Genomic DNA, 24,204 nt, shown 5'->3' on the forward strand with positions numbered 1-24,204 from the left:
GATATTTTTTATAGCAAAAAGTTAAAAAAAATGCTTTTTTTTTCAAAATTGTTGCTCTATTTTTGTTTATAGTGCAAAAAATAAAAACTGCAGAGGTGATCAAATACCACCAAAAGAAAGCTCTATTTGTGGGGAAAAAAAGGACATCAATTTTGTTTGGGAGCCACATCACACGACCGCGCAATTGTCAATTAAAGCGACAAAGTGGCGTATCACAAAAAGTGGCCTGGTCATTTGGCAGCAAAATGGTCCGGGGCTGAAGTGGTTAACAACTTTCCCATTTGATTTGTTATTAAAGAAAACCATCAACAACACCTAAACAGATGAAAAAAAGGTTACAGTGGGCTACAGAAAAGCAATCATGGACTGTGGATGAATGGATGAAAGTGATAATTAGCGATGAATCACCAATCTGCATTGGGCGGGGTCATGATGCTGGAACTTTTGGTTGGTGCCATTCCGATGAAATGTATGGAGACGACTGCCTGAAAAAAACATGCAAATTTCCACCATGATTGATATTATGGGGTTGTATGTCAGTTAACGAGCCGTCGTAGCTGTACGTCGGTTGCTTTGTAAGTACTGGGGGACACGTGCGTGGCACCCGTGGCGCGACGATGGAGCCAATGCACGTGTCCTGCGATCGCGATCGCTCCTGCAGAAGACAGAATGGAGGTCTCCATTCTTTTTTTCAGCTCTGATCACTGTATAAATGTCAGTGGTCCCAAAGAAGTGTCAAAAGTGTCCGATCTGTCCGCCGCAATGTCGCAGTCACGCTAAAAATCGCAGATCGCCGCCATTACTAAAAAAAAACAAAAATAATTATAATAAATATGACATAAATCTATCCCCTATTTTGTAGATTCTATAACTTTTGCGCAAACCAACCAATATATGCTTATTTTTAAAATAGGAAGGTAACTGCGCTGATTCAAACATTTACCAATAATATCTTACCACTACTACAATGTATAAACCCTATACCACAGCCTCACGTTATGTATGCCTTATACACCAGTCTTGCTTTAAAGTGCAAATGTGTCAATAAGGTGCCAAATTAAATTGTGCAAATTATTACTCATTAACCACTTCCATACTGGGCATTGTCACCCCCTTCCTGCCCAAGCCAATTTTCAGCTTTCAGCGCCGCCACACTTTGAATAACAATTGCGCGGTCATACTACACTGTACCCAAATCACATTTTTATCATTTTTTCCCCACTAACAGAGCTTTCTTTTGGTGGTATTTGATCACCCCTGCAATTTTTTTTTCTTGTGCTATGAACAAAACAAGAGTGACAAGTTTGAAAATAACACAATATTTTTTACTTTTTGCTATAATAAATATCCAATTTTTTTTTTAAACAAATTTTTTCCCCAGTTTAGGCCGATACATATTCTTCTATATATTTTTGGTAAAAAAAATCGCAAAAAGCGTATATTTATTGGTTTGCGCAAAAGTTAGAGTGTCTACAAAATAAGGGAATAGATTTATAGCATTTTTATTATTATTTTTTTTTTTTACTAGTAATGGCGGCAATCTGCGATTTTTATCGTGACTGCAATATTGCGGTGGACACATCGGACAATTTTGACACATTTTTGGGACCATTCACATTTATACAGCGATCCGTGCTATAAAAATGCATTGATTACTGTATAAATGTGACTGGCAATGAGGGGGTTATCCAGGAGGGGGCGCTGTAGGGTTAAATGTGTTCCTAAGGAGTGATTCTAACTGTAGGGGGAGGGGATTCACAAGGGGAGGAGACCGATCGGTGTTCCTCTGTACAAGGAACACACCATCGGTCTCCTCCCATCTGACAGGACGTGGATCTGTGTGTTTACATACACAGATCCACGGTCCTGCTCGGTTAACGGGCAATCACGGGTTCCCGACGGACATCGCGGCCGCCGGGCACGCGCACACGCACCGGGACCCGAGTGACAGGGCGGGCATGCGCGCGCCCCCTAGGGCTTCCTGGAAGGCCGTGCCGCCATATGACAGCAGTCCAGGATAACAGCTGCACCGTCCCGCTGTCATATGACGGTGGGTGGGCAGCAAGTGGTTAAACATCAATATTATTTCAAAAAAAGTGCAATGTGCCACTATTGTGCCAAGTATCAACATAAATATATAATATTTCCAAAGTTCATTTCCATTTGACATATGTGTTCTCAGATTTTCCTGCGTGCTTTCTGCTGAATCTTCTCACCAATTCATGTGCCACCATCACCTTATAAAATGGGCACTCACCAGAGCCTAAAAAGAGATTTGCCTTTGGTTCATCTGGGATTAACCACTCCACTGTTCTGGCTTAGCTCCAGCTAGTTTACCGCTGGGTAATCCTCATTTCTCCATAGAAATAATGGCGTCCCATAAAAATTAAAAATCCATCATAGCGCAACATGTATGCATAAAATATTTATTTATCTTGACTAAAAAAGTATTGACAGTAGGTAAAATGCAAACTCACACTTTAGGGCGCCTCAAGACCGGCACCGGGTCTGTCCAGCTATTTGTTTTCTGGGCATCTGTCACACCGCTCCGTCTCTCTAACCCGGCGTGCGTTCCAGGCCTCGATTTGGTACGGGTCCGTCAACAGGAAGTGACGTCCGTAATTACCCAGAAGCCTCTGCGCGTTTCACATACATGCATGCGTCATCAGGAAGCTGGGTACGCCATCTTGGAAATGGTTTTTATCCCATTACTGATAGTTAATTAACCAATATGATCGCTAACCTAAAAAACGGAAAAGCATCATTGTTTTGCTATAGTTGTTGCTAAAGCGGAAGTAAACCCTCCACCATTTTACTTATTGGCAATCCCGATCCACGGAGTGTAAACAGGGGCCATTACTTATTGAACCCTCCCCCACTGCTTATTTAAATTTGTTCTATACCAATTACGGTACCCAAAAACAGACGGCTATGGGTTGTACTACACACACTCTGTGTACTTTGAATGTTTTTATTTTCAACAACTATAAAAAGTAAAATTCATTAAAGTATACGTCGAGACAATTTCATTTTTCAGTTTTGGATAGGATGATGAAGAATTAGAACCCCTGTCAGGTTTTACTGCAATCCAGTGCTCCATTACTTTCACTTTTTGTCCCAGTGACTCTGGTTTTACAACTCAGGAAGTAAGGGAAAATCTGCAAGAGGGATGAAACAGAAATAACAATCTCACAAAGGAACTCTGCTGCTTTACCTACATTAGTGAAAACACACACACTTTCTCTTATGTTGCGGTGAGAGATTTCCCCTCTCTTACTGTCTCTAATGTAGCCTAATGAGCAGTAAAAAGCTGACAGGGCTATTCATTTTTAAGGACAGTGTAAAAATCAAAAATAAAAAGTAAAATAAATAAGAAAAAAAAAAAAGTAAAGCGCCCTGTCCCGCCCAGCTTGCCGCCGAAGCAAATGCATACGTAAGTCGCGCCTGCATATGTAAACAGCGTTCAAACCACACATGTGAGGTATGGCTGCGATCGTTAGAGCGAGAGCAATAATTCTAGCACTAGACCTCCTCTGTAACTCAAAACTGGTAACCTACAGACATTTTTAATGTCGCCTATGGCAATTTTTAAGGGTGAATGTTTGTCGCCGTTCCACGAGCGGGCGCAAATTTGAAGTGTGACATGTTGGGTATCAATTTACTCAATGTAACATTAGCTTTCACAATCTAAAACAAAATTGGGCTAACTTTACTGTTTTCTTATTTTTTAATGCAAAAAAGTGTATTTTTTCCAAAAAAATAATACTTGTAAGGTCGCGGTCTGACATAAAGTATTGCAACGACCGCCATTTTATTCTCTAGGTTGTCTGAAAAAAATATATAATGCTTGGGGGTTCTAAAATAATTTTCTAGCAACAAAAAATGATTTTAACTTAAGCCTGAGCCTGATCTCGACCCAGCAATGTGCACGAGAACTCCATCTCCATCCTCGCTGGGAAGATTGATAACAGTGGGAGTCATTGGCTCACGCTACTGCCAATCAAGCTCTGTGACAAGGAAGCAGGGACTGGGGCAAAGACACCCTGTCTGTGTTAATAAGCATACACAGGGTGACTCGGGAGCGAGCCCACACTAGTGCCCCCTCACTGAAAAGGAGGAGCCAGGAGCGCCGGCAGGAGACCCAAGAAGAGGAGGAGTGGCGCAGCTCTGTGCAAAACCATTACACAGAGCAGGCAAGTATAACATGTTTATTATTTTAATTTAAAAAAATGAAGGTTTAATAACACTTTAAACATTTGACAAAAAGCAGAAAAAAGTATTACAAGCAAGGATGAGCGCTACAATGTACTCAACTCTGCAAACCCTGTAGTGGTACTGAGACAAATTTGTTTAAAGAACGTCTAATTGAGTTTAAGTGTACAAGAAGGGAAAAAAGGAAAGGGGGAGGGGAGGGGTAGGGAGGAGGATGGGATCACGAGAAGGGGAGGAAAAAAAAGTAGCTGCACTTTAGGCTTTAGTTGTCTTGTGTATCAGGTAGAAGAAATAATTATCTGGTATTCTGATTCGAAGGGGGGAAACCTAGGGAAAGTAGAACATATTCTTCTCTCCAGACTAAATATTGTCATATATAGCAATGATTCCATTATAAATCTCATTTTTTTGTTAATACAGCCTGGACTTCAAGAACTACCACATACATTGCTGCAGTAAAAACTGACTTTTCTCTGTATCTTTGATAAAGGACAACTGTAATTACATTCTGCTCTATGTATTCTGCAGGAACTTTGCTTTTGGAGCAAAAATCTGAGATTTCTGGTAAAGAATTTTAACATTTGGCATTAACGAATGCCAGTTGAAGTCCTGTAGGACGAAATGCGTCAAGCTCCGTACATTGCGTTTGAATTTGTGATCGCATTTTTTTTATCTGTACACATCTTCATGATGTTAGTACTTCTTTTAAAGAAATCCATTCATTTTTGACCTACACCGTGTGGAGGCGTTTTTCTCTTTATGACCCTCATTTATGTTTACACGCTGGACTTTTTTTTATTGACTTCATTGTGACTACTAATTATCAGCACTTATGCACTTTTTTGTGTTTCTACTTACACTTTGTTTGTGTGATGATGATATTTTGCACTAATTGATTTATTTATATAAGCACTGATGCACTTTAAGTATTGGTATACATTGCCTGCATTGTGCTGATGTTCATATATTTCACATTTCTTGCATCAGTTTATATGCACTTTATACATTGCACTTTATACATTGCTCTGTCAGTATAGATATACTGATGTTCACACATTATAACATATGGTACACTTACTTATGCTAATTAGCACTACACCTCTTACTTTATTCACCTATACAGTTTTGTGATATTATAGTGTCAGCTGCTGTACGTATACAATAATTTGTGGCAAGTGCAGTCATTTTGCATTTTCTTCTGTTAACATTTGGTATTGCTGACAAGAAACTGGCTAATGATTTCTGCGCCCCAATTTTGTGTCAATATTTGGAGTTTTTTCTTCTATATTTGATACTTTGGATTGGCATAAATCAAGTCCTACAATGAATTGAAGAGCTGAGTTTATTTTTTTTTTATGAATGTTTTTATCACAAAAAAAATGAATACAAATATTGTAATGAGGAATCAGACAATTGAATTTGTTCTTTCTGGATTGTCGGACCTTCCGTCTCTTCAGCTCCCTCTGTTTCTCTTCTTTCTTCTCATCTACCTTCTGACAATAATCTGGAATTTGCTGATCATCTCCCTCATAGTCACCAACTCTCACCTCCGTGTTCCTATGTATTTCTTCCTTGGGAATCTGGCCGGTTTGGACCTCTGTTGTTCCTCAGTCACCGGCCCACGAATGTTATTTGATCTTCACACCAAGACAAGAAATATTACAATAACGGCTTGTATGACCCAAGTCTTCTGTTTTATAACCTTTGCCGCCACTGAGACTTTTCTTTTGGCTGCCATGTCCTATGATCGATATACCGCCATTTGTCAGCCATTACATTACATACAGATCATGAGTTGGAAAGTGTGTGTACAGTTGGCCTCCACTGTGTGGTTTCTCGGTTTTACCTATTCTTTGGTTCACACACTTTGTGCCTTAAGATTATCATTCTGTGGCTCACATATTATAGAAAGCTTCTTTTGTGACCTGCCCCAGTTGTTTCAGATCTCCTGCAGTGACATCTACATCAACATTCTGCTCATCTTTCTCTTGAGTGGGTTCCTTGGAGTTGGGTCTCTGATACTGACCATCTTCCCCTATGTCTATATATTCAAAACTGTCCTGAAAATGAAAGTTAAAGGTAAAAGGAATAAAGTTTTCTCTACATGTACCTCTCACCTGACCGTGGTCTTCATATTTTATTTTTCTGGTTTTTTTAATTATTTTCGCCCGAGCACTAATAATCACTTTGCTGCTGATAAAGTGGTGTCCGTCTTTTACACCGCAATCGTTCCTCTCTTCAATCCTCTGATATACAGTCTGAGGAACCAAGATATCAGAAAAGCTTTTCACAATGTTTTTTTTATAGAAAAGTCTCCCCCCTTTCACGGGGGAACGTAAAAACTTACTACACTATTGGCGGATTGGCGCCTCTCTTTCCCACTACTCTCTTCTTTTGCAGTGTCCGGGTTCCCAGCCCGCTCTGAGAGGAAACCTTGATTAATATCACAGACTATATCTATTTTTTATATTCCCAAGCTTATACCTCGGGGATGTTTCTTAGGATTTATTGTCTATATGTTTTTTTATATCTTGCAGCTTAATGATTAGCAGCCTTGTACTTCAATTTATCTTCCACACACGTTTCAATTTTACATGTATACAATTATCTATAATTGACAGCGAGTTCAGCACTGGGTACGAAATTGCTTTTTAGGGATTTAAACGGAGGACCCTACTAGTACCCAGTGGGGACACTTGTTCCGGTAATAATTGTCTAAGAAGGAATTTATCTCATATTGAAGAGATGTCCTCTTATTTAAAGGAATTCTCTTCACAGGGAATCATATTTAAAAAAAATGGAATAGGGGATTTATCCATTATTCCCTACTACTCCTATAGCAAAAGAATAATATGTTTTGGCTTTATACTGTATATAGTTTAATGAATCTCTAAAAAAGTAAAATTTGGGAAAATTATAGAAATCGGTCCTTTGAAGATTTCTCTAACATAAAATCTGTCTTGGATACAATGGTGGATAAACTGGTTTATTTGGCAACTACATGGCAAATGAAGTATACAGTTGATAAATGTAAAGGTCTGAACGTTGGGGCTAAAAACATAAATGCATCATACAATCTAGGAGCAGTAAAACTTGGTGAAACAATGATGACCCTTGATTTAGGTATTCTGGTAGCTCAGAGACTTACTAAAAGCATGCAATGGAAATATGTAAAAAAAAAAGAAAGAGCAAAAGGGTGGGACCACTACCAATGGAGGACTTTGCAGGCCGTCTTACCTCACCGTGCTCTCGCGGCCACTGTTGCAACTCCAGTGGTCCTTGAGCCGGGGCTGTACGAGAGGTCTCCATCTACTCGTCAGACTCTACCAGACGGTACATAACAGTACCCATCTTTCTTTTGTGTAGTAGAGCCATGAAGATGGAAAGAATTTTGGGAAAGAGGTTCCACTCATTACAGTTGAGATGATGAGGGGGGAGGTTCCTGCTCACATGACTTACAACAATAGACCCACCCCCCCAGATTTTTTTTCTAATGCCGCGTGCACACAATCTGATTTTCCGACAGGAAATGTTGGATGTGAGCTTGTTGGCGGTAAGTCTGACCGCGTGTACGCTCCATCGGACAATTGTTGTCGGACTTTCAGCCAACAAATGTTGGCTAGCAGGTTCTCAAATTTTCCGCCAACAAATGTTTGTTGTCGGATTGTCCGATTGTGTGTACACAAGTCTGTCAGACAAAAGTCCAAAGTACAAACACGCATGCTCAGAAGCAGAAGCGGCCGGTCTTGTAAACTAGCGTTCGTGATGGAGAATTAACATTCGTGACTTGGCAAATTATAAAATCTCTGAATGCAGCGCACAATTCTCTTCTTCTTTAATGGGATAATAATGAAGCTGCTTTGCTGGTGATACTGATGGAGTTATTGCAAATGGTTTTTCAAAGGCTTTTTTTTCAAGTGATATCAAGAATAAAAATAATAATAATAATAGCGCTAAATGAAAAACGCAAAAAGAAAAGCACGAATCAACACTCACCAAACTTCTACTAACATAAAATTAGCAGAAGGAGCCCAAAGGGTGGTGCTAAAGAGCTGAAAAACCACGTAGTACATCTAGTACGTCACTACGTTCATAACTGTTGGCCAACATTTGTGTGACCGTGTGTATGCAAGACAAGTTTGAGCCAACACCCTTTGAACAAAATTCCACGGTTTTGTTGACGGAAAGTCCGATCGTGTGTACCGGGCATAATTTTAAAGGGCAAACTCTGGCTTCATAGGTTGATCTATAGTGAGATAGAACTGTGTTCATGACTAATTGCTTCCATGCAATATTATCTAAGTGCTCAGTAGATATCCAGTATAAAAACCACAGTTTTCCTGGCATAATAGACATGTCACCTCGAGAAGGTCTTGTTAGCAATCAGCAAGGTCTATAACACCAAGGACATCTAGTAAACACCACTTTACACTACATACACGTATACTGGAGATGTCAACTTTTTGGGAGAAAAAATCAATCATTTGGGACTAAAAAAAGGTCTAATTTTGGAGCATCTCCAAACTATATGAAAAATATCTCCATCTACACACTGGCACCTGTGACAGAGGGTTGACTTATTATTAAATTGAATAAAAAAAAATCTTACAATCTCAAACTTCAGCGATCTTTTAGTTTGTTTATTTTTTTATTTTTAGATATTTGAGGAAGACTAAATATTTCTCTCTCTGGCTTTTGTTGTTGTGAGTGTTGTCAGTGACCTCATTGAGTGGATTTCAAGTTACTTTCTGCCCCAGTTACATGAAGATACATAAGTAATAAGGAGAGTGCTTGTCAATGACACAGGACGACATATACAGTAAGAAAAACCCGAGAGAAGATTTATGCCGCGTACACACGAGCGGACTTTACGGCAGACTTTGTCCGGCGGACTTTTCAACTGACTTTACGACGGACTTTCTGAATGAACGGACTTGCCTACACACAATCAACCAAAGTCTGACGGGTTCGTACGTGATGACGTACACCAGACTAAAATAAGGAAGTTGATAGCCAGTAGCCAATAGCTGCCCTAGCGTCGGTTTTTGTCCGTCAGACTAGCATACAGACGAGCGGACTTTTCGCCCAGACTCGAGTCCGTCGAAAAGATTTGAAACATGTTTCATTTCTAGGTCTGTCAAACTTTTGGGGAAAAAAAGTCCGCTGGAGCCCACACACGATCTAATTGTCTGACGGACTCCGGTCCACAGGACCAAGTATGCCGTAAAGTCCGGTCGTGTGTACGCGGCATTAAAGTGATTGTAAACAATCACATTGTAAAACAACCCATTCAGTCTAACCACTTTCGGACCGCCCGCCATCATTATACGTTGGTACTTTTAAGTTGAATACCATTGTTATGGCAGCAGATAGCTTCCCTAAAACCCGGCATTTTTAAAAAAGGCAGGCCATCCACTTACGGATAAAAGTGGTCTCCACAAAATCACCACAAAATCACTTTTATCGGCGGCGGGAGAGGTGTCCCCCCTCCGTTGCATTTCAGTCGTTTCCGCTGCTTACCAGATGCCGTCGGCAGCGGCAGAGAGGATCTGGAAGTTGAGTGAGGTTATAATAGCCCTGACTTGACTCCATACCATTTTATGACAAAAGCGATGTCAAACGTCACTTCTGCCCAATGGTCCTAAAGGGGGATTTTTTTGAATTGAAAAAAAAAAAATTATTTTATTTTATTGCATTTACAGTAAGTATGCATGTGAGATCTGAGGCCTTTTTGACCCCAGATCTCACATTAAAGAAGTCCTGTCATGCTTTTGTTTCTAATACAAGGGATGTTTAAATTTTTTTAAAGGGACAGTGAAAAAAATAAATAATAAAAAGTAAAATAAATAATTAAAAAAAAAAAAACATTCTAAAGCGGCCCATCCCACCATGCTCATGCGCAGAAGTGAACGAATACGTAAGTCGCGACCGCATATGCAAACCACAGATGTGAGATATCGCCACAATCATTAGAGCGAGAGCAATAATTCTAGCAAAAGATCTACTCTGTAACTCAAAACTGGAACCCTGTAGACATTTTTTACATTTCGCCTATGGAGATTTTTAAGTGTCAAATTTTGTCACCATTCCACGAGCGGGCGCAATTTTGAAGCATGACATATTGAGTATCAATGTACTCGGCATAACATTATCTTTCACAATATAAAAACAATTGGGCTAACTTTCATGTTTTCATATTTTTTAATGCAAAAAGGTATATATTTTTTTTAAAAGAAATTACGTTGATAAGACCGCTGCACAAAAATCCGGTGTGACATAAAGTATTGCAATGACCACCATTTTATTCTCCAGGGTGTCTGGAAAAATATAATGTTTGGGGCTTCTAATTCATTTTCTAGCAAAAAAATGATTGTAAACACCAGGTGTAAAAAATAGGCCCGGTCCTTAAGTGGTTAAAATAGAAATGAAAGGCAAAATATTTTTGTATAGATATAAAAACATTATAAATTCCCTCTGTTCTCAGCTACATAAGATATGAAAAAGGTAACAGAGTTTCTATTGCTTTCATAATTCTGTCTTAAAATAAAAAATGAAATGTTTTATTTGGAGTTTTAATGCACAGGCTTTGGAAATGTTCTTGAGAAGCTGATACCACTATTAACAAAAAATGCCACAACAATTCCTCTGCTGACCATCGTATACCTTCTTTGCTTGTTATGATGTGCATTACACTGTTTTTGTTTTGTCGCTATGTTGTGTAACTCCTGATGAAGCCACTGTAGTAGTGAAACACGTCAAGTTGTGGGTCACATTTGTATATTTGGGAACATTATTATTTGCTCATTTAGTAAGGAATAGTACCATATTGTAAGGGAAAGTAATCCGTGTCTTTAGACTCCCCCAATTGTCTCATCTTGATCTTTTCCCAAGTAACAAGTGTTTTCAGGATCCACCAATCCACCATCTCTACCTTCTCATTTCCTATCTATACCGATGTAAAGGATTTCAAGGAAGGCGTGTAGTACTTTTTAATTATATAAGAACAGGTAAAACATAAGGACAATGATCCATTTAGTTGACTGGTGTCACTCATCCACCCTTTGTACAAAAATATATTGCTGGGCAAATATTGGGAATTTGTATGAGGTCTTCTTGGTGACTATTCATTTTAGGCAACATTTACCATTAGAATATCATTTAACTACTTACTACCCAGCCTTTGTATACAAACGGCCAGACCACTCACTGCTGAGAGTATTTTAAAATGGCCTCCCTTTAAGCTAACTTCAACTGTCCTTCCATGTTAATGATGCAATTTCTGAATTTTTGAAATCTTCACCATATAGTTCAATGTTAACATTGTATACTGTACTGATATGAAATGTTCACCTTCTGTATCATCATGTTTTACATACGATACACATTTATATCTGTATTCTGCACTCTTTTTAAAAATGTAATAAATATCAAGTAATAAAAAAAAAATGGCCTCCCTTTTGCGTCACTCATGTGTGTGTGCCTTCTATAGGGCACAGTAGCACAGTCTGTAAGTCCATCGGAAATTAAATGAATTTGGCCCTGTATCATGTACCATGATAAATGAGGCACAACACATAAGACCAATGATTAACTAGTTTCCAACAATGCTGTTTAATAAAATAATAAATACTGCATACAAAAATAGAAAAAGGAAGAGACAATAGTAACAAACTGATTTGTAATGAATCTATATTTGCCAATTCAGCCCCGGAAGGTTTTACCCCCTTCATGACCAGGCCATTTTTTATGATACGGCACTGCGTAACTTTAACTGACAATTGCGCTGGTGTTTGACGTTGTATCCAAACAAAATTCATGTCCTTTTTTTTCCCTACAAATATAGCTTTCTTTTGGTGGTATTTGATCACCTTTGGGGTTTTCATTTTTTGTGCTATAAATTTAAACATTTTGAAAAAAAAAACTTTTTATTTTATTTTTCCGCTATAATACATGTTCCCAAAAAAAATGTAAAAAAAACAAATTTCTTTGTCAATTTAGGCCAATATGTATTCTTCTACATAGCTTTTGGTAAAAAAAATCCCAATAAGCGCATATTGATTGGTTTGCGCAAAAGTTATAGCGTCTACAAACTATGGGATAGATTTATGGACTTTTAATGTTTTTTATTGTTTTTACTGGTAATGGTGGTGATCAGCGATTTTTAGCAGGACTGCGACATTGAGGCGGACAAATCTGACCCTAAGTGACACTTTTTGGGGACCAGTAACACCAATAAAAAAAAATGCACTGATAACACATTGACCTCATCATCCTCTCCTCTTGATCCCACTCACTGGTCACATTGACCTCGTTATCCTCTCCTCCTGCTCACCGGTCACACAACCGCCTTCGTTCTCTCCTCCTGATCCCGCTCACTGATTACATTGACCTTGTCATCCTCTCATCCTGTTCACTGGTTACACAGCTACCTTCGTCCTCTCCTCCTGATCCTCCTCACTGATCACATTGACCTTGTCATCCTCTCATCCTGTTCACTGGTTACACAGCTACCTTCGTCCTCTCCTCCTGATCCCACTCACTGATCACATTGACCTTGTCATTCTCTCCTCCTGCTCACCGGTCAAACAACCGCCTTTATCCTCTCCTCCTGATCCCGCTCGCTGATCACATTGACCTTGTCATCCTGTCTTTCTACTCACTGGTCAAAAAGCCACCTATGTCCTCGTCTCCTGATCCCACTCACTGATCACATTGACCTCGTTATCCTTTCCTCCTGCTCACCAGTCACACAGCCGCCTTCATCCTCTCCTCCTGATCCTGCTCACTGATCACACTGACCTTGTCATTCTCTCCTCCTGCTCACTGGTCATGCAACCCCCTTCGTTCTCTCCTCCTGATCCTGCTCACTGATTAAATTGACCTTGTCATCCTCTCTTCCTGCACACAAGTCACACATCCACCTTTGTCCTCTCCTCCTGGTCCTGCTCACTGATCGCATTGACCTTGTCGTCCTCTCCTCCTGCTCACCGGTCATACAACCACCTTTATCCTCTCCTCCTGATCCCACTCACTGATTACATTGACCTCATCATCCTGTCTTTCTGCTCACAGGTTACACAGCCATCTTTGTCCTCTCCTCCTGATCCGGCTCACTGATCACACTGACCTCATCATCCTCTCCTCCTAATTCCGCTCACTGATCACATTGACCTCGTCATCCTCTCCTCCTGCTCACCGGTCACACAACCGCCTTTATCCTCTCCTCCTGATCCCACTCACTGATTACATTGACCTCGTCATCCTGTCTTTCTGCTCACAGGTTATTCAGCCATCTTCGTCTTCTCCTCCTGATCCGGCTCACTGATCACATTGACTTCGTCATCCTCTCATCCTGTTCACTGGTCACGCAGCTGCCTTTATCCTCTCCTCCTGATTCCGCTCACTGATCACATTGACCTTGTCATCCTCTCCTCCTGCTCACAGATCACACAGCCATCTTCGTCCTCTCCTCCTGATCCTGCTCACTGATCACATTGACCTTGTCATCCTCTCCTCCTGATCCTGCTCACTGGTCACATTGACCTCGTCATCCTCTCCTCCTGCTCACCGGTCAAACAACCACCTTCATCCTCTCCTCCTGATCCGGCTCACTGATCGCTTTGACCTTGTCATTCTCTCCTCCTGCACACAGATCACACAGCCACCTTCATCCTCTCCTCCTGATCCCACTCACTGATCACATTGACCTCTTCATCCTGTCCTCCTGCTCACTAGTCACACAGCTCCCAACATCTTCTCCTCCCGAACCTGCTCACATTTTATCTTATAGTGACTCGTGATGTTGACTTGTGATGGCACCTAGGACAGGGATGTCAGAAAAAGGACCATGTATAAAAATTATATAATTGTGTCACCATAATTTGATCATACAAAAAGTGTTTCCCATATTTTTTCTATTTACAGATTTGCTCTGGGCAATTTCCCTCTCTATTTTTTCATATTTTGATGGAAAGTAAAAATACTCTCACAAAATATAATATGCAAATAACATTTTATGAAGACTTTTTTTTTTAGTTATTGAGATTTCTGTAATAATCTTTATCACTATTAATGTGACAAAATATTGCAATTTCAACCACTGGAGGATTAATGCTCCTCAGATTTCGCCATTCTTTACCTTTTCTGTCTATTTTCTTTTAATGTGTTTCCATGTTTGGTTAGTCTTTTTACTTCTAAACACTTCTTATTGTCACTTTTTTTCAGCATGAAAACTTCTTTCAAACCTGAGCAAATTTACTTTTCCTTAAAGTTACTAAATTATCAGAAGGGCAAAGTTGTGTGTTGGCAGGGAATAAATTAATCACAACAATGGTTTATTTTATGTAGCAATTATTTAGATGAATACAGAGCCAATGTACCCTCCTGTGTGCTCTAAAGGTGTCAGGGGAAATTTCTATATTATAATAAATATATGTATGTGCTTCTAGTAAAAATGTATTGTGACAAGAAATTTCAGATGGATTTTCTGTCATAGTAATGTAACTTTTCTTCAGAAAAATGTATTTGCATTGGACCTGATGCCTCTGAGATGACCCTTTCTTAGGAGACTCCCCCATTCCTCTTCTATCAGCATTCACTTCTGCTGGGGGTATCAGAGGAAAGAGGCCAAAAACAAAGAAATCATACTATTTTATCAGTCTGGAATTTTTTAGGTATTTATTTAATTTTGAATTACCTGTTTTTTTTATAGGTATCAGGCATTAATATTTATAAAGTTTGCTCAACCAAACTAAAATTTTTTTTTCTTTAAATATATTTTTGGGTACAGAAAAAAATACTGCTAATATGGCTTTTGACTTTTTTTTAGATGTCAGGAAGATAACATTTGATATCAAGTCCTTACACACATTTTATATGCTTCTCTATGCTTTGGATGGATAGAAATGTAACTTAACAATCTATGAAATTATTTAATAACATAGATTCCTGTATTAGATATTTCATTGGTTACATTAGTATTCGTATGTTAAAGAGAACATGTTACTTTTTAATTGTGTGTTTATTATTATTTCTATGTCAAATATTCAGATACATAATAATTAAGTAAATGTTTTCTCATGCTACAAGAGTTTGTATTTGTACATTTTTGTGGAAGAGTTATCTATGTCACATTTAGTAATATTGCAACATTTGGTCCCACTTTATTATGCTGCAGCCAATGATACATAAATACTGTAATGTTACTAAACCACATTATCTCTCACACCATGTGGGCCAGAGCATGTATTTACTTTTCTTTATATGGCCCAATTTATTTAGCATTAACTTTATAATAATAAAAAGTAGTACATATCTCTTGTCATTGATATTATCTAAACTGTATTTTCATTTTAAGCAATTCATAAATAAAAAATTTAACATTTAAATTTTTTTTTTTTTTTTTTTTAATTGATCAATGTTAGAATAAAAAAAAGCTATGGATAAAAAAGGATTTGCCCTGTTTAAACGCTTCAGCCCCGGAAGATTTTACCCCCCTTCCTGACCAGAGCACTTTATGCAATCCGGCACTGCATCGCTTTAACTGACAATTGCGCGGTCGTGCGACGTTTCACCCAAACAAAATTGATGTCCTTTTTTTCTCACAAATAGAGCTTTCTTTTGGTGGTATTTGATCACCTCTGCGGTTTTTATTTTTTGCGCTATAAACAAAAAAAGAGCGACAATTTTCAAAAAATTGCAATATTTTTTACTTTTTGCTATAATATATATCCCCCAAAAATATATAAAAAAACATTTTATTTCCTCAATTTAGGCCAATATGTATTCTTCTACATATTTTTGGTAAAAAAAAAATGCAATAAGCGTATATTGATTGGTTGGCGCAAAAGTTATAGCGTCTGCAAAATAGGGGATAGTTTTTATGGCATTTTTATTATTTTTTTTTTTACTAGTAATGGCGGCGATCTGCAATTTTTATTGGGACTGCGACATTATGGCGGACACGTCAGACAATTTTGACACATTTTTGGGACCATTGGCACTTTTACAGTGATCAGTGCTATAAAAATGCAATGATTATTTACTAGTAGTGGTGGCGATCTGTAATTTTTATCAGGGCTGTGACATTATGGTGGACACGTTGGACAATTTTGACACATTTTTGGGACCATTGGCATTTATACTGCAACCAGTGCTATAAAAATGCATTGATTATTGTAAAAATGTCACTGGCAGTGAAGGGGTTGACCCCTAGGGGGCTATCAAGGGGTTAACTGTGTTCCCTATTGTGTGTTCTAACTGAAGGGGGAGGGGTCTGTGTAGGGGAGGTGACAGATCGCTGTTCACACTGCGCATGAACAGACGATCTATCTGTTCTCCCCTCAGAGAACCGGAAACTGTGTGTTTACACACACAGATACTGGTTCTGCGTGTGCCCCAAGTGATTGCAGAAGCCCCGAAGTGATTGCAACCACCGGGCACTCGCATCGGCTCCGTGGGCGAGCAGGGGGTGCGCCCCTATTGGCCAAATCTAGAAGCGATGTAACATGATGGCGATTCGCACAGCCGAGCCATGTTGCCGCAGTACAACTGCGGCGGCAGTTGTATTGCGGCATTGTTGGTTTGAAAAACAAAAAGTGGAGGATTAAGTTAATTAGGGCTGATTAAAGTTAAATAGGAATAGATTTTCTTTTTAACATTTTAAAAAATATTTGTTTTGCCTGTCTCCATCTCATCTCTGACCAATGTTTATAAACAATGTTACTATGCATCTCTCTATCTCCCATTTGATCAATATTTATAAACAATGTTACTTTGTATCTCTCTATTCCCTGCCTGATCAATATTTATAAAAAATGTTACTTCGTATATCTCTATTTCCTGCCTGATAAATGTTTATAAACAATATTTCTTTGGATTCCTCTATATCTTTTATGAACAATGTTTATAAACAATGTGACTTTGTATCTCTCTATCTCCTGTCTGATCAATATTTATAAATAATGTTACTTTGTATCTCTCTTCATAAACAATATTTATAAACAATTCATCTCTCTATCAGAAGGTCCGGCAACTCCCAGCTGTCTTTTTAATGACTGTGAAGCATGACAAGTGTTAGGGGTAAATGTTGGTTGGCGAGAAGGACAGGATACACAACCCCAAAAAGTATGGAATCCCCACTCTTGGAAAATGTTAATTCAATTGTTTATTTATGTAAAAAAAAAAAAACGAATTACAGACATGCCTCAAAACTATTTCATTTAACATTCCAAACTTCTGGCTTTAAAATGATTAAAAAAGAAAGAAAACTGTAGTCAGTTGCAACTGTTTTTGCAGATCAAGCAGAGGAAAAAAAAACACTCAATTCTGAGGAAAATATTATGGAATCACCATGTACTTTGCAGTTCTAAAGCAAACATCTGAATCAGATTACATCCCGAAAAATGATGTCATCATCACCAAACATCCTTTTCAATTGATGGAACAAGAAAAGTGTCTAAAATATCAATATAAACTTGTGCATTTATTGAAGATTTAATGATTGTCATCTCCCCCGTACCTTTACCTGACATACAACCCCATATCATCAATGATTGTGGAAATGTGCATGTTTTCTTCAGGCGGTCATCTTCATACATTCCATTGGAACGACACCAAACAAAAGTTCCGGGATCATCACCCCGCCCAATGCAGGTTGGTGATTCATCGCTGAATATCACTTCCATCCATTCATCCACAGTCCATGATTGCTTTTCTTTAGCCCGCTGTAACCTTGTTTTTTTTCTGCTGGAACTTTTGGTTGGTGCCGTTCCAATGAAATGTATGAAGACGACTGCCTGAAGAAAACATGCAAACTTCCACCATCATTGATGATATGGGGTTGTATTTCAGGTAACAGTATGGGGGAGATGACAGTCATTAAATCTTAAAGGATGTTTGGTGACGATGACATCATTTTTCAAAATGTAATCTAATGCAGATGTTTGTTTTAGAACTGCAAAGTACATGGTGATTCCATAATATTTTCCTCAGAATTGAGCGTTTCCTTATCTTTTCCTCTGCTTGATCTGCAAAAACAGTTGCAATTGACTACAGTTTTCTTTCTTTTTTTTTCTTTTTTTATGTGTTTCTTAACCACTTAAGGACCAGCCGCCGCAGTTATACCGCGTACAAACGGTCAGATTTTCCGACGGGAAATATTCGATGGGAGCTTGTTATTGGAAATTCCGACCGTGTGTAGGCTCCATCGGACATTTTCCATTGGAATTTCTGACAAACAAAATTTGAGATCTGAATCTCAAATTTTCCAACAACAAAATCTGCTCTTGTAAATTCCGATCGTGTGTACACAATTCCGATCCACACATGCTCGGAATCAAGCAGAAGAGCCGCACTGGCTATTGAATTGCATTTTTTTTGGCTTGTCTTACGTGTTGTACGTCACCGCGTTCTTGACGTTTGGAATTTCCGACAAGATTTGTGTGACCGTGTGTATGCAAGACAAGTTTGAGCCAACATCCGTTGGAAAAAAAAAACATGGATTTTGTTGTCAGAATGTGCGATTGTGTGTACGAGGCATAATACTGTGGCAGGTTGGCTCCCCTGGGTGAGCCGTCATAGCTGTACGTTGGCTGCTTTAAGAGCACTGGGGGGCACACGCGTGGCATTTGTGGCGGCCGCGATCGCTCCTGAGGGAGACAGAATGGAGGTCTGTCAATGTAAATAGACAGATCTCCATTCTTTTTTTAGCTCTGATCACTGTATAAATGTCAATGGTCTAAAAAATAGTGTCAAAAGTGTCCGATCTGTCCGCCGCAATGTCGCAGTCCCGCTAAAAATCACAGATCGCCTCCATTACTAAAAAAAAAATTATAATAAAAATGCCATAAATCTATCCCCTATTTTGTAGACTCTATAACTTTTCTGCAAACCAATCAATATACGCTTATTGCGATTTTTTACCAGAAATATGTAGAAGAATACACAATGGCCTAAATTGATTAAGAAATTTGTTCTTTAAACAAAAAATTGGGATATTTATTATAGCATAAAGTAAAAAATATAGTTTTTTATTTCAAAATTGACGCTTTTTTTGTTTATAGCGCAAAAAATAAAAATCACAAAGGTGATCAAATACCACCAAAAGAAAGCTCTATTTGTGGGAAAATAAGGACATTTTATTCGCGACCGGGCAATTGTCAGTTAAAGCAACGCAGTGTATCACAAAAAATGGCCTGGTCATTAAGAGGGCAAATCTTCCGGTCCTTAAGTGGTTAAAGACAGAAGGTTGGAATGTTAAATGAAAATTATTTTGAGGCATGTCTGTAATTAGTTTCTTTTCTACACAATTAAACAATTCACATTTTCCATACTTGGTGATGACTCCATACTTTTTGCCAGGGGTTGTACTACACACACTCTGTGTACTTTGAATGTTTTTATTTTCAACAACTACAAAAAGTAAAATTCATTAAAGTATACGCCGAGACACCGCTTCGTCTCTCTAGTGCGTTCCAGGCCTCGATTTGGTAGGGGTCCGTGAACAGGAAGTGACGTCCGTAATTACCCAGAAGCCTCTGTGCGTTTCGCATACATGCATGCATCATCAGGAAGCTGGGTATGCCATCTTGGAAATGGTATTTATACTGATAGTTAATTAACCAATCTGATCGCTAACCTAAAAACCAGAAAAGCATCATTGTTTTGCTATAGTTGTTGCTAAACTGGAAGTAAACCTTCCAAAATTTTACTTATTGGCAATCCCGACCCACGGAGTGTAAACAGGGGCCATTACTTATTGAACCCTCCCCCACTGCTTATTTAAATTTGTTCTATACCAATTACGATACCCAAAAAACAGACGGCTAGGGGTTGTACTACACACACTCTGTGTACTTTGAATGTTTTTATTTTCAACAACTATAAAAAGTAAAATTCATTAAAGTATACGTCAAGACAATTTCATTTTTCAGTTTTGGATAGGTTGATGATGAATTAGAACCCCTGTCAGGTTTTACTGCAATCCATTTACTCGATTAAGGAGATTTACTCTCACTTTTTATCTCAGTGACTCTGGTTTTACCACACAGGAAGTAAGGGAAAATCTGCAAGAGGGACACAACAGAAATAACAATCTCACAAAGGAGCTCTGCCGCTTCACCTACATTAGTGAAAACACACACACTTTCTCTATGTTGCTGTGAGAGATTTCCCCTCTCTTACTGTCCCCTAATGTAGCCCAATGAGCAGTAAAAAGCTGACAGAGGGATTCATTTTTAAAAGGACAGTGTTAAAATAAAAAGTAAAATAAATAAGAAAAAAAATTAAAAATTTAAAGCGCCCTGTCCTACCGCGCTCACCGCAGAAGTGAATGCACACGTAAGTTGCACCCGCATATGAAAACTATGTTCAAACTATACATGTGAGGTATGGCTACGATCGTTAGAGTGAGAGCAATAATTCTAGCACTAGACATCCTCTGTAACTGAAAAATGTAACTGTAACTGTAACAGAAAAATGGTAATCTGTAGAAATTTTTAAACGTCGCCTATAGAGATTTTTAAGGGTCAAAGTTTGTCGCCGTTCCACGAGCGGGCGCAATTTTGAAGTGTAACATGTTGGGTATCAATTTACTCTGTGTAACATTATCTTTCACAATATAAAAAAATTGGGCTACCTTGTAAGACTGCGGTGTGACATAAAGTATTGCAACGACCTCCAATTTATTCTCTAGGTTGTCTGAAAAAAATATATAAAATGTTTGGGGGTTCTAAATAATTTTCTAGCAACAAAAAATGATTTTAACTTGTAAACACCAAGCCTGAGCCTGATCTCGACTCAGCAATGTGCACGAAAACTCCGTTGTCGCTGTGCAGATTGATAACAGTGGGAGCAATTGGTTCGCACTACTGCCAATCAAGCTCTGTGACAAGGAAGCAGGAATTAGGGCAGAGACACCCTGTCTGTGTCAATAAGCATACACAGGGTGGCTCAGGAGTGAGCCCACACTAGTGCCCCCTCACTAAAAAGGAGGAGCCGGGAGCGCCAGGAGACCCAAGAAGAGGAGGAGTGGCGCAGCTCTGTGCAAAACCATTACACAGAGCAGGCAAGTATAACATGTTTATTATTTTAATTGTAAAAAAATGAAGGTTTAATAACACTTTAAACATTTGACAAGAAGCAGAAAAAAGTATTACAAGCAAGGATGAGTGCTCCAATGTACTTAACTCTCCAAACCCTGTAGTGGTACAGAGACAATTTTTTTAAAGAACGTCTAATTGCATTTAAGTGTACAAGAAGGGAAAAAAGAAAAGGGGGAGGGGTAGGGAGGAGGATGGGATCACGAGAAGGGGAGGGAAAAAAAACGTAACGCATAACCTCCAAAATGCCTTGTGCCCTGCAATATTGTCCAGAGAATGTGGGTACACCCTGCACGTTAGGCTTTAGTTGTCTTGTGTATCAGGTAGAAGAAATAATTATCTGGTATTCTGATTCAAAGGGGGGCAACCCAGGGAAAGTAGAATATATTCTTATCTCCAGATTAAATATTGTCATATATAGCAATGATTGCATTATAAATCTCATTTTTAGAAGCTAGTAAGGGGTTTTGTTAATACAGCCTGGACTTCAAGAACTACCACATACATTAAAATAATTACCTTGTTTAGGGAAAGTCATATTTTTATTTCTGATGCTGCAGTAAAAACTGACCTTTCTCTGTATCTTTGATAAATGACAACTGTAATTACATTCTGTTCTATGTATTCTGCAGGAACTTTGCTTTTTGAGCAAAAATCTGAGATTTCTGGTAAAGAATTCCAGTTGAAGTTCTGTAGGACGAAACGCGTCAAGAATTTGCTAGCCAGCTCCATACATTGCGTTTGAATTTGTGATGACATTTTTTTAATCTGTACACATCTTCATGATGTTAGTGCTTCTTTTAAATAAATCCATCCATTTTTGACCTACACCATGTGGAGGCGTTTTTCTCTTTATGACCCTCATTTATGATTACATGTTGGACAGGATTTTCGTCCACACTGCCAGGATTTTTGGTGACCTGTACCAGAGTTCCGGTTTCCATCGTAAGCTTGGTTGACTCGCTGCCGCTGGCCCATGGGTCCGCAGTCTCCGGTAATAGTACCTACCCCTTCCCCTGGGTGGAGGACGCACTATCCCGGGTGATCTTGCATCGGTTATACACTCGTCACCACTATTTCCTGGCATAGACTTTGGTCTTCAGTCTCCCATCTCATACCATTCTGGTTTACTGTGTTGACAGTTTTAAGCAGACTATGGTGGACTTTGTTTTTCATTGAACAAACCTGTGGTTATTCACTTCATTGTGACTACTAATTATCAGCACTTATGCACTTTTTTGTGTTTCTACTTAAACTTTGTGTGATGATATTTTGAACTAATTTATTTATATAAGCACTGATGCACTTTAAATATTAGTATACATTGCCTATATTGTGTTGATTGTTCACATATTTCACATTCCTTGCATCAGTTTATATGCACTTTATACATTGCTCTGTCAGTATAGATATACTGATGTTCACACATTATAACATATGGTACACTTACTTATGTTAATTAGCACTACACTTCTTACTTTATTCACCTATACAGTTTTGTCACATTGTAGTGTCAGCTGCTGTACGTATACATATATTTTGTGGTAAGCGCAGTCGTTTTACATTTTCTTCTGTTAACATTTGGCATTGCTGACAAGAAACTGGCTAATGATTTCTGTGACCCAATTTTGTGTCAACATTTGGAGTTTTTTTTCTATATTTGGTACTTTGGATTTGGCATTAATCAAGTCCTACAATTAATTGAAGAGCAGATTTTAGTTTTTTTATGAATGTTTTTATCACAAAAAAAAAATATGAATGCAAATGTTGTAATGAGGAATCAGACATTTGGATTTGTTCTTTCTGGATGGTCGGACCTTCCAGCTCTTCGGCTCCCTCTGTTTCTCTTCTTCCTTCTCATCTACCTTCTGACAATAATCTGGAATTTGCTGATCATCTCCCTCATAGTCACCGACTCTGGCCTCCATGTTCCTATGTATTTCTTCCTTGGGAACCTGGCCGGTTTGGACCTCTGTTGTTCCTCAGTCACCGGCCCACGAATGTTGTTTGACCTTCACACCAAGACAAGAAATATTACAATAACGGCTTGTATAACCCAAGTCTTCTGTTTTATATCCTTTGCCGCCTCTGAGATTTTTCTTTTGGCTGTCATGTCCTATGATCGATATACCGCCATTTGTCAGCCATTACATTACATACAGATCATGAGTTGGAAAGTGTGTATACAGTTGGCCTCCACTGTGTGGTGTCTCGGTTTTACCTATTCTTTGGTTCACACACTTTGTGCCTTAAGATTATCATTCTGTGGCTCACATATTATAGAAAGCTTCTTTTGTGACCTGCCCCAGTTGTTTCAGATCTCCTGCAGTGACATCTACATCAACATTCTGCTCATCTTTCTCTTGGGTGGGTTCATTGGAGTTGGGTCTCTGATACTGACCATCTTCCCCTATGTCTATATATTCAAAACTGTCCTGAAAATGAAAGTTAAAGGTAAAAGGAGTAAAGTTTTCTCTACATGTACCTCTCACCTGACAGTGGTCTTCGTATTTTATTTTTCTGTTTTTTTTAATTATCTTCGCCCAAGTACTAATAATCATTTTGCTGCTGATAAAGCGGTGTCCATCTTTTACACCGCAATTGTTCCTCTCTTCAATCCTCTGATATACAGTCTGAGGAACCAAGATATCAGGACAGCTTTTCACAATGTTTTTTTATAGAAGATTCTCCCCCCTTTCACCTTCCACCTGAAATACCGAACCCACCTGAGCTACACCCTCATTAAGAGAAATTAGAAAGATACAGTTAAATAATATTTATTTAATAATTAAAAGTATTTTTTTAGAACACCAACAATCTTCATCAGTGCCGTACATATTGTTTATTCACATCGTTCTTGCCCACAATATAAAGTTACTACCTCACAAGCATA

The 24,204-nt window shown here is 38.7% G+C and overlaps 2 protein-coding genes across 2 annotated transcripts; both read left to right on the forward strand.

Annotated features, from left to right (window-relative positions):
- Window positions 1-5,609: 5,609 nt before the first annotated feature.
- Window positions 5,610-11,944, forward strand: LOC141147864 (olfactory receptor 5B12-like). Its single transcript, XM_073635032.1, has 2 exons — window positions 5,610-6,511; window positions 11,920-11,944. Exons 1-2 carry the CDS (start codon window positions 5,610-5,612, stop codon window positions 11,942-11,944), a joined length of 927 nt encoding a protein of 308 aa, XP_073491133.1.
- Window positions 11,945-23,083: 11,139 nt separating this feature from the next.
- LOC141147511 (olfactory receptor 5B12-like) lies at window positions 23,084-23,992 on the forward strand. Its single transcript, XM_073634745.1, has one exon. The coding sequence runs from the start codon at window positions 23,084-23,086 to the stop codon at window positions 23,990-23,992; it is 909 nt and encodes a 302-aa protein (XP_073490846.1).
- The last annotated feature ends 212 nt before the right edge of the window (window positions 23,993-24,204 follow it).

The sequence above is a fragment of the Aquarana catesbeiana genome, linkage group LG06, assembly GCF_042186555.1.
Source record: "Aquarana catesbeiana isolate 2022-GZ linkage group LG06, ASM4218655v1, whole genome shotgun sequence".
Lineage (NCBI taxonomy): Eukaryota > Metazoa > Chordata > Amphibia > Anura > Ranidae > Aquarana > Aquarana catesbeiana.